Raw genomic sequence first — 12,075 nt, 5'->3', positions numbered from 1 at the left:
GATTCTCTACTGAGAAGGCATGCCTGGCTTAAGGAGCAGACCTTGCCAGACCATGTCAAATCAAAGTAATTAGATTCTCCTTTGAACAAGGACAATCTGTTTGGCACCAAAGCAGAAGAAGTTCTTAAAAAGATGGAAGAAAATGCTAAATCGATGCAGACAGTCAAATAATTCTTTCAAGTACAGCCTCCTAGGTTCAGTAGGCATTGCCTCTCCAAGCATTGGTCCTTTCCAGCCCCCTCAAGGCCATCCCAAACTAGACCCAGGGGAAATGGACCCACCCCCCCAGACTAGAGTCTCAGGGTATGCAGAGATCTAAGCAATGGAGTGCCTCCACCTCTAAAGCAGGGAGTGCTAAGCCACCCCCTTACGGAAAGACTTCCCAATGACTTCTCAACTCCACTACCCACCTCTGCCCAACTGCTTGTGCCCCTAGGAGGAAAACCTGCCCTTCATGCAAAAAACAGAATTTCTATCACCAAAGACCTATGGGTCTTCAACATTGTATCCCAGGGGTACAAATTTTACTTCCACTCACTGCCAACCCCAAAAGGGTTCCCAGACCTTCCTCCAAACCAGTGGGCAAAGGCACAACACAAAGTTCAATCCCTGCTCTCTATAAGGGCAATTCAACCTGTTCCTGTGGAACAGATAGGTCAAGGATTCTTTTCCAGACTTTTCCTGGTACCCAGAAAAGAGGGCACTTTGCAGCCAATCCTAGATCTTTCAATTCTCAACACCTTCCTGGTGGTACCAAAATTCAAAATGCTCACCCTGCAGCAGCTTCTACCTATGCTAGCCAAAAATGCCTGGTTAGTCACCTTAGACTTAAAAGAAGCCTCTCTGCACATCCCTATAAGGGAGTCCTGCAGGAAATATCTACGCTTCAGGGCAGGATCTGTGCATTATCAGTTCTCTGCACTTCTCATTGGCTTATCCACTGCTCCCGGAGTATTCACAAAATGCCTGACTCCAGCCATTGCTTACTGCAGTTAGAGAAATATCCACATTTACCCGTACTTGGATGACTGCCTGATTCAGGCAGATAGGAAATGCTGTTGCAGCGCCTGACATTTGTAAAAAACCTTCTAACCTCCCTGGGGTACACCATCAATGAAAAGAAATCAAAATGAATCCCCAGTCAAAAGATTGTATTCCTGGGAGCAAGCTTGGACACAGCATCCCAGATGGCATTCCTCACTTCAGAAAAGCAAACCTATCTGACAGACTATTTCACTCCAATGGCCACCAGAACCCAGCTATCTACTAGGAAAATCCTGCAAACCCTAGGGTTCATGGCCTCATGCATCCTACTAATTCCATATGCCAGGCTGCATATGAGGAAACTTCAGTGGTACTTAAAAAGTCTTAGGTGCCAACATTCACAGGACCTAGAAACCGTCATTCATATCATACACTGTCTAAGGACAAAGTTTCTTTGGTGGGCAGCAGCATGCAACCACAACAAGGGATTGACCTTTACTCAACCCCACACCACCCAGACCCTTACCACAGACACATCAGACTGTGCCTGGGGGGCACACATGAACGGCAAGTGCATTCAGGGCCACTGAAGCCCAAGTCAAATTCATCTGCACATCAACCAAAAAGAGATACTAGCTGTGCAGCATGCTCTGACAGCTTTCAGATCCCTACTCTCACCAGGACACCTGCTAATAAAAATAGCACCACAGTTATGTGGTACATCAACAAGCAGGGGGGAACCCAGTCTTACCCACTCTGCAGGCTGGCCATGGCCCTGTGGAAGACGGCCTTGGACATGCAGGTCCTTCTGCAAGCTCAATTCCTGCCAGGCAAACAAAACTCACTGGCAGACGACTTAATCAGAAATCTCCTAGACCCACACGAGTGGCAATTAGAGCCCAGCACCTTCAGCCTTCTGATTCAGAAATGGGGGACCCCAGCATTGGATCTCTTTGTCCCCCTGCAATCACCAGCTCAGCAAATTCTTCACCAGGACACCTCACAGCAGGGCCTGGAAAGTGGATGCCCTATCCTTCCAGTGGGTAAATCTCTCAATCTATGCCTTTCCCCCTCTGCCTCTTCTCTCAAGAGTATTGCTCAAGATAAGACAGGATAGACCAAGAACAATTCTGATTGCCCCAGACTGGCCACGCCAGCACTTTTACCCACTCCTGCGCAGCCTGTCACTGGTGCTAGCCTGGCACCTATACTAGAACCAAACCCTGCTCTCTCAGCAGGGGGGGACAGATCTTACATCCGCAACTGCAAACCCTAAATCTTGCCGCCTGGCTTATTCCTTGAATTCTCCCCCAGTAACCAGCCTAAGCAAGCAGGTGCTGGACGTCATTCTTGAAGCCAAAACACCTAGTACAAGGAAATCCTATGCTGATAAGAGGAAAAGGTACTGCTCCTGGATTCAGTCTAAAGGAGAGGACACAACTCTGCCCTCCCTGCTTATAATCCTGCATTACTTAGCAGATCTACTCCACAGAGGCCTATCCTTCTCCTCCAATAAGATCCATGCCTCTGCCATATCGGCTCATTACAACACTGAGACACCTCTCTTCTCTCACCCTCTTATCAAACAGTTCCTGAGAGGGGCAAACAACTTAAGGCCCCCAAGGAGAACACCCACCCCTGCTAGGGACCTTAACTTTGTACTGGAAAAGCTCATGCTACCCCCCTTTGAGCCTGCAGCATCAGCAGATTTAAAATTCCTCTCTTGGAAAACAGCCTTGCTTCTGGCCATCACTTTGGCTAGAAGAGTGTCTGAGCTACAAGCACTAATGGCTGTGGAACCTTTCATTATTTTCCATGCTGACAGAATTTCCCTCAGGACTAACCCTTCCTTTATGCCTAAAGTGGTGTCCAGTGTGGCTCTCAACCAATCTGTCCATTTGCCAACTTTCTTCCCTAATCCTCAAAATAAAGGGGAAAGTATCCTGCACTCCTTGGATGTGCACAGACAGCTCAGATTCTACCTTGATAGGACTAAGCCCTTCAGGAAATCTGACCAGTTACTCGTCAGCTTTGCACCAGAGGCAGAGGGCAAGGCCATTTGAAAACAAACAATTTCCAAATGGATAGCACACTGCATCCATTTCTGCTACAAGCACCATGGGAAACCAACCCCTCAGGGGTCAGAACACATTCCACTAGGGCAACTTCTACCTCTACAGCATTCCTCAGGGGAGTCCCTACCAGGGACATCCTGGAAGCTGCTACCTTGAGTTCTGTACACACCTTCACCAAGCATTACCACCTGCCTATCGTTTCCAAACCCAGGGCGGGTTTTGCAACAGCAGTCCTGCAAGGCATACTAGCCAGCCCCAACTCTTCTTGACTGCCTCCACCCTTCTTCAGCTTTGGGAATCTACCCAAGTGTGATGACTGCAACAGTGAAACGCGAAGAACATAGTACAGTTGTGTACACTTACCATAAATGTAGATGTTCAAGTGTATTCACTGTTGCCATCCTGGTTTCCCTCCCTCCAGCCCCCTTGTCTCCCTCTCTCCTCTCTATGTCTATTACTCACCCCTTTCAGGGATATTGGTATTGGTATTTACTTTTTACTGGTGGTGTTTTCCCCACCATAACTTAGCTCCCTGTTTGGGGGGGGCTCCTGACATTTGGGGCAAGAAAAACTAATGTAATGGCATCGGCTGCCTGTTTTTATACCCTTAATGACCTGAGGTCAGTCCTGGAGTGACAGGAACCAATGCAGAAATACTAAGTCTCTGGTATTCGGGTCGACTGAGGGCTACCTGCAGGCAGATAACCCAAGTATGATGACTGCAACAGTGAATACATTCGAACATCTACATTTATGGTAAGTGTACACAACTGTACTTTTTGACCTCATGGCATTGCCTAAAAAAGGCACTGTGGGGGAGGCAAGAGCCTTTGCCAGGAGCCTGAAACCCAAGGGAGACAGATGCAGGCCATTTCTGGCAAAGCATTGTGGCTTATTAGTCATGTCATCCCAGATTGTCAGGTGTTGGATCTCCTTTGAATGACACAAGAAACTAAGCCAGTTGTTAACGTCAATCATTTTCGGTTTGTATTGAGGCATCTTTCTGGGTAATGGTAGAATGCTGCTTAAGGATAGGGACATACCTGTCTGTGGCACATAGCGAGCTCTATCATATCTCTCTTCATATAGTCCAGGGAGGTAAATCTCAAGTCATTCACTCCAACATGGACTATGACTGAGTCATAACAGTACCTGTTGAGAGCCTTAATGGCCTTAGAAATCCAGAAGGAGATGGTTTGCTTTGAAACTGCCAAACTCACTGTCCTAGAATAAAAAGAAATAAAAAGCTACTCAGATTTGCTGTTGTCTTTCATTTTATCCAGATAATACCTCTGCTGTCTCTGTAAATCCAAGGTGTGAAGAACCTTCTCACTAGCAGATTGCAGAGAGGGAAACAGGAAGGAAGCTGGATCGACCGATTAAGAGAATTTATTGACCAACTTGGGCAGTAAAGGATTAGTACACAGAGACACCCTGTCTGTATGAAAAAACAAAAAGGGAGGAGATGCCATCAGAGCCTGAAGTTAGACCCATTCTTGGCTGAAGTAAGGGCAACTAATAACACAATCTTCCAGATACAGAGTTGCAGAGAAGCAGCAGCAGGCTGAAAAGGAACCCGAGTCATCATTTCAAGTAAAGGTAGAAAAAGAAGAAACTATAACGGGGCACTTATCTGTAAATGGCTCGTTAGAAACCAGCTCAGTGAAGGGCATTCAGACCGGCATTCAACTGTGGTGCTCAGACTGGCAGAAAAGAAGTTCTAAGTATTCAGCATGTGTATATAACCTTTATGCCCTATGCCTGGGTGGGAAGCATATGGCTGGCATACAACGCTAGGATGATTAAAGGCTTTGGTATACTGGCCAGACTTTGGCTATTTTTGGCAGGCGATCCCTTAGGTAATGAGTACTGCAGTAGTATGTAAGGGCATATAAAGGATCTTACAGAAGCTGCAGAGGAAGGTTTAAGATCTGGAAGAAGAAAAACTGCTAAATCTTTGTCTGGGTTGACCTCATGCAACAGAAACTTCAACTGAGATAACACCAGGTGTGAATACCGAATCATTTGTCCCTGCTGTAGTAATAAACTCTTCCGGCAGAGATGGGGAATGTCTAGACTAGGCACCTCAGTGGGAGAGGACTTCCTTCATCCTCCTTTTTTCTCTCTTTTTGTCCTGCTTTGGGGAAAGAGAGACTTAAGGGCAGAATTCCTTTCTGTATTCGTTCGTTCTTTCTTGAAGGGTTCTAGTGCAGACACTCTAGCAAACATCCCAAGAGGATACAAGGTGTGACAAAGAGGGATTTTGTCCACAATTAATGTATTTATGAAAATCTGAAGATCTGTCCTTAGTCCTATCCATTTTAAGAATCGTAAAAGGAAGCTGAAATAAGTTCAGAGCACCAAAAATGAGTCATACTAAAGCACCAAGAAAGTCCAAAAAGTAGTCATGTGCAAAGTAGTTTGGAGTTGATAATAAAGTGGTTTAGCAACAACTAAGCAAGAAACTTTACCCCAGTAACTAAATGGTGGCAGAAGTACAGGAGAGCAAGAATGGCAAAAACAGCCAAAAATAACCTAAACTACAAAGCTGGGTTTGATCTACAAAATACTGGTCATTGGGAAAGAGTAATCAGTTTATAACTCTGCTAGGAAAAAAAGTGCTTCCAAAGAAAAATTGAAATTAACTCAAAGTGAGCCTGGGAACACATGCGAGGATGCTGAAACATCAGCTGAAAAATTCGATCTGCAGAGGAAAGGAATGTAAGGTGCATTATGGTAGCACAGAAGGAGTTTGAAAGGCTGAGAGAGCCTTAAAAATGTTAAACTGTCACCTGTAGCTGCCAAGTCATAAAGACTGTCACCTGTATCTGCCAGGTCCTAAAGTTGAAGTGGACTTAATGGGTCTTGTAAGATTTTGCATGTCCAATATGTAATTCACATCACCTCTTGGTGTGCAGCACGTTTCTTTGAATCCGCCCATGTATGACTGCATGTTATGCAGCTTGTCAGTACATTTCCACACAGCCCTTGCTAGTACTTCCTCTTTGTGAATCATTTTAAACAATTGAGGAGTTATGTAAGGCTTTCTGTTTATAAATTTTAATGAGGAAGATACTTGCAACAAGTACGATTTTCTTTTCTCATCTTTTTCAGCTTTTACCGCTGTTTGTTTTGGGATGGTCCACATTAACTTTCATTTTCTGAATTAATCTCATTGAGATGTCTCCCTGTGCATCATTTGATTTAATTCTGCTGTGTTTACTATGCCAAAAATGTAACAGAAAAACGTGTGTGTGTGTGGGGGGGGGTTTAGCCTGCTGTATTTTTAGTAATATAGAATGATCATGTGGTAACTTTTGCAGTAATAGCTTCAGTGTTTTACATCCCATTTCATTAAGTCTTAAATGATTATTCAGATTAAATAATGTAAATTTTGGGACAGGTAATGTGTTTCATGAGTTTAGAGAAGAGAAGCTTTACGTATTAATTTTCTGTTTAATATTGAGGTCTATGCAGTTCCTTTACACAACAGATGAAACCTTGTTTCTCTGGAATGAAGCAGACTTTAGAGTTCTTGGGAGAGGCCAGTGCAGCCATATAGTTTGCATTGAGTCATTCTTGTGAATTTAGAGAATGTTCTTCATGTTTCAATGTTGCAGTCATCACACTTGGGTTATCCTGCCAGGGGTAGCCTATACTAAGCCTCTGGTATTCAGGCCAACTGAGGGCTACCCCTGGCAGGATAACCCAAGTGTGATGATTGCAACAGTTGATACCCTCGAGCATCTACATTTATGGTAAGTGTACACAACTGTTACTTTCTTTGTCATTCTTAATAGATCTGACCACGATTTCAAACTCTCTTGATACAGGTTGGATAACCTCATTTTCCACCCAGAAAGGCCAGAAGTGCTTGCTGTACTAGACTGGGAATTGTCTACACTTGGAGATCCCATGTCAGATGTGGCATATAGCTGTGTAGCTCATTGTTTGCCTTCTGATTTCCCTATTCTAAAAGGTAACTATTTTTAATATAACCCACTATGCAACAGTTATTTTATTTTATTTATTCATTTGCATTTTGTAATTAGGATAGTCTTCTGGCTAAGGCACATTTTCAAGTCTTTTTGAGATATAAAATGAAAAAAAAAACAAGTGCTGTATTGGTAAACTGTTTGCCCAGGCATTAGTTGGCCCATCCATACCCATGCTTACAGGGATAGATGATGATGCATTTAGGTGTACTGGCTAAACAAACGGTAAGTCAAAAAATGAGGACATGGAAGCTCTTGATTATGGATAGGCAATGAAAATGTTTTTAGTCTCTCTAATTTTATATGCAGGTGAGGTATATTTTTATCAACCATTGGAGATGTGTATGGTAGTAAAGAGTTGACGGAATATATTTAGGAGGAAGAAGGAATGAGTAAAGTGGGATAAGTTGGTTCTCCCCATAGAAGCAAGCAGGTTTAAGGTTACTGCTGTATTAAAACACATCTTGTCAGAGACGAACCCTCCTACCTTAATTCTTGCCTCCAACCCTTTATATGTTCTCCTTATTAAGCCTATTATATCTAGGAAAGCAAATGTTACTATTGCCCTTATCTTAGCTAATTCAGAAAAAAAAACAGATTATAATCATGGTTTAAAACTGACATGGGTTTATATGAAGCCCGATCTGAATACATTTTTGCCCTCTTTAGGTAATATGGCCACCATATTTTTCTTGCAAGTTGCAGGTACTCCATCCTTTTAAAATATTGTTAAAAGAAACTTCCAGAGTTTTATCACTTTCTTCCTTCCTGACTTCCAAATGTCCACAGGAATACCATGTGTTTCTGAATACTTCACTGTTGATTGATTATAGATCACCATTTTTATCTCATTTCTTCCTATCTTAGCTATTAATCATCTTCATCTAACCTTAACATAATAGTGTTCCATAAGTATTCCATTGTGGCTGTTCTTGGGTTTTCCATTCCTTTGCCTTATACAAATTTTCATAACATTTTGGAAATAGCTGTAATGCCTCCGTGGGATCTTTAGTTATTTTGCTTGTTATATGCTTCATAAGTTTTGCTTCAGTACTTTATGCTTTCTGTTGCATATGCTGTTGTGCTAAAAGTTTTTATGGTCTAGAGTTATCAGAAATAGTTGCTCAACTGTAGCTGTTTTAAATGTATACATATTATTGAAATATTTCATTATTTTTTCTTTACCACTCTGCAGTTGTTCCTGTTATTCTGTGCAATTCCCCTTTGTCTGAAATACTCTGAATAATTCCTGTCCCTTCTTTCCCATGTCTCTTTCTCTATTATTTCTACCATATTTTTAAACACCATTCTTTATTTTATCCAACATACTAGCTATCCGTTCTGAAGTAACTTTTATGTTCCCTCTTCGCTATTTAATCGTTTCTACACCCATTCCTTAAATTCCCCTCTTTTCAACCATTTCACTAATGTTTACTCAATTACCGTGCATCCTTAAATTGTTTTTTATTGGTGTATGATCTGATATAATTGTTAAATGTGTGCTAAAGCTTTTAATGAAATAACTGGCAAGGGAGGGGGATAACACTGGCATGCATTTATATTCCACCTAAAACTGCTATAATGGAGCTTAAGGAAATTCTGGGAGAAATAATCAGTTTTCAGCAAGGAATATTACTTATAGGTGTGAACTGGAATTTGATTTGCAGCAGTGAAGATGTGTCTGGGAGTCCAGAAGGGAAAGTATAACAAAGGAGGGTAGATTTTTGAAGAAACTTTTGAAAATATTTGGCATTGAAGACGTGACTTCAGTACTAGGAGTTGTGTCTTTCGGCTTTTCCCGGTTAGGGGTCGCCACAGCGGAACTCCAGTCCGCTAATGATTGGCAGTAGATTTTTACATGCCGAGTTGCTGTCCCTGACGCACAACCTTCAATGAAGGTACTCCCATTCACGCATGTCTCCACACAGATGACGCTCTACTGAGAATCAAACAGGACAACGTCTTAGTGTGAGGCGACAATGCTACCGCAGCACCACCACCGAAGTGACTTCAGCCACATTTTTAAATCTTGGAGAATAATATGTAAATTCATTTCATACTCCTAGACTTCAGTACTAGGAGTATGGAGTGAATTTACATATTATTCCCCAAGATTTAAAAATGTAGCTAGGCTAGAGAGAATAGACATTTCATAAGAACACATGCATTTAATTGAAGGTCTTGACACACACACAATAATTTCAGATCATGCACTAGTAATAACTAAAATAAAAACACATGGCAATAAAATAAAGGTCAGACACTGGCACTTTCCTGCCTATCTGTTGAAAAGAGAGGAATTTAAGGAATGGGTAGTGGAGATTATTCAGGAGTTGTTTGAGTGGATAGAAATTACTTCTGAAAATATAGCTAGGGAGTGGGATACAATTATGATGGAGTTTAAAAATAGGGTGGAAATAAAACAAAGGGAGATATGGTTAAGAAATAAGAATTATTTAGAGGGACTGACAAATGTTAAAGTATTGCAGAATAGCAGGAATTTCACAAAACAAGAAGAGGATCAATTGCAGAATGCTAAACAGAAAATAAGGGATTACGTCTATAAGATACATGAGGTTAGAAAGATTGCTGATAAGCAACTGTTTTTTGATAATAACACTAGAGCACAAAAACGTTTAGCACAATAGCTCAGGCAACAGAAAGTGGAAAGGACTGTCTCCAAACTTAGGGAGACAAGGAAGGCAGCAAGGGATCCTGTAAAGGTACTAGAAATATTTTGGAAATTCTATGAAAGTCTGTATAAAGCAGAGAAATATGGAAACCAAGAAAAAGATACAAATGGAAATGTTTATGTAAGAAAAAAATATGCCAAAGTTAGAAGTAGATGAGGCTCAATTACTAACGGTTAGCTAAGCAGGAGATGAAATAAAAATTGTGATGTATAACCAATCTACAGGAAGGTCCCCAGGAATAGATGGTATTCCTGTGGAAGTTTGGAAGCTAGGAGGGAAAAAAATGATAAATATTTGGAAGGTTTCGTTTAACTGGCACTGGGAACTAACGTCTGGTGGCACAATGCCAGGGCACTTCTGTGAGCTAGGATTGTAAAGGCTCCAGGGCCATTGGCCTAGTACACACCTATGAACTTATGAACAGTATTTTAAGAGGAGGAGAAGTGCCAACTTCATGGAAAAAGCGTTGGTAGCTGTAATACCTAAAGAGGGTAAAGATCCATCAGATCCAGCTTCATGCAGGCCCATTTCAATACTAAACCATGATTACAAAGTGCTCGTGTCTGTAATGGCTAAAAGAATAGCAGAAGTAATGGCAAAGTGGATAGATATGGATCAGTGTGGTTTTGTGGAGGGGAGGCAAACATTTGACAACATTAGCAGAACATTGATGATCCAGAGGGGAGCAGAATGTAAGAAAAATACCATTGTTGTTGGTTGGTCTTGATGCAGAGAAAGCATTTGACAGAGTAAGCTAGGACTTTATGAGCAGGGTAATGGAAGCATTTGCATTTTCTGAAAAAATTACAGGGTTGATTAGGAGGATATATGAGGGATTGGAGGCAAAAAATAAGTGGGTGGGGTCCTCTCCGCTAATTTCTGCTTGAGGTGAGGAAACAGGTAGGGGTGTCCTCTTTCCCCTTTGTTATTTGCATTATATTTAGAACCATTGGCAAAGAAAATAATTGGTATGATAGTCAAGAAAATCTGGCTCTATTTGCATATGATATTATTTTAGACATGATAAAACCAGAAAAGCACATTACAATGTTGTGGAACATTTTGAGACAGTTTTAAATCTTTTCAGGATACAAAATTAATGAACCTAAAACAAAGGCAGTAGCACTAAATTATGTACCTACATGCAAATTGGTTCAGCAGTATCCATATTTATGGAGTCATGATAGAAGGAAGGATTTAGGAGTAGGGATTAAAAGTTATTCCATTGTGGCAGCTAAGGACATGTGGGAAGAGACTAAAAAGATAATACAAAAACTGAGAAATTGGAAGCTGTGCTATATGGATATGAATAGTAAGGTACAAGTAGTTAAAATGTATTTAGTCCCTTTAATCTTATACACAGGTCAGGCATGTTTTTATGAACCAGAGGAGAAGTTGTAGATAGCAGTTAATAAAGAGCCGAAGGATTTCATCTGGGAAGGAAAGATGGCAAGAGTCAAGTGGGATAAGCTGGTCCTTCCAATAGAACAAGGTGGGTTGGGATTGCCCGATTTGAAGGGGTATTTCAGAGCTACACAGTTAAGTCTCCTATACATAGTACAAGCAGAATCCTATAATTCAAAGTGGAAAAGGATGATGATGATGAAATAGGGGGGAAGCTCAAAAAACAAGGTGAGACTGGAATTTTGGATGCATACCTTTAAGGAGAATAACAGTAATCGCACAGAATATTATATTCATAAAGTAGCAGAAAATATTCAAAGAATTAAGCCAACAGGTGAATGGAGAAAGGAGATTTTCCCGATAGGGATGACTGGAACTAGGGATACAGACAGCAGGCAAGAGGGGTTGGAATTTATTGGAGAAAACTGGCAAAGGAACCAAGGTATTGGGAGCAAATAATTAGCGATGGAAAGGTAATAGACTGGGAAGAGGCCAAGAATTTATTTGGACTGCAGGCTACAGATTGCCTTCCTTATCAAGGACTGATATCAGAGTATAGGTAAAAAGAAATGTATATTATTAGAGTGGTTGCTCCTACTACTTCTGTTGTTCCAAACTGCTGTCATTTCTGCATGGAAATCCTGGTATTTTATAACTGGTGCCTGCCTGTATGCTAGACACTATAATCACTGGATGTAGCAATGTCAATGTTCAGTGCCACTTTTGTATTTTTTTCATAGACTACTATATTTGTATCCCGTGTAGTCTTTTTTTCATCTGATTCAACCTTTGAGTTATCAGATCCAGGGCTCTGACTCATCCCCTACCCATAATCCTTCTCTTCCTCCAAATACCTCAGAATGAACTCTTTTACTGCCTGATCAAGAAGGTTGTGTTTTTGTGGGCTTTGATAGCTGGTTTAAA

General features: G+C 41.4%; 1 protein-coding gene across 1 annotated transcript in view; it reads left to right on the top strand.

Moving 5' to 3' along the window:
• The window catches only part of ACAD10 (acyl-CoA dehydrogenase family member 10), a 1,588,826-nt gene that overhangs the window by 816,659 nt on the left and 760,092 nt on the right, over positions 1 to 12,075 (top strand). Inside the window, exon 11 of the mRNA XM_044068620.1 lies at positions 6,893 to 7,038. Within this exon, the coding sequence (XP_043924555.1) occupies positions 6,893 to 7,038 (146 nt within the window). The remainder of the gene's footprint in view (positions 1 to 6,892; positions 7,039 to 12,075) is intronic.

Source organism: Protopterus annectens, chromosome 4.part0 (genome assembly GCF_019279795.1).
Source record: "Protopterus annectens isolate FY-2018-M chromosome 4.part0, PAN1.0, whole genome shotgun sequence".
NCBI classification, from domain to species: Eukaryota; Metazoa; Chordata; order Ceratodontiformes; family Protopteridae; genus Protopterus; species Protopterus annectens.
Note: the sequence above shows the minus strand (reverse complement) of the source record. Positions and strands in the feature narration are given on the sequence as shown.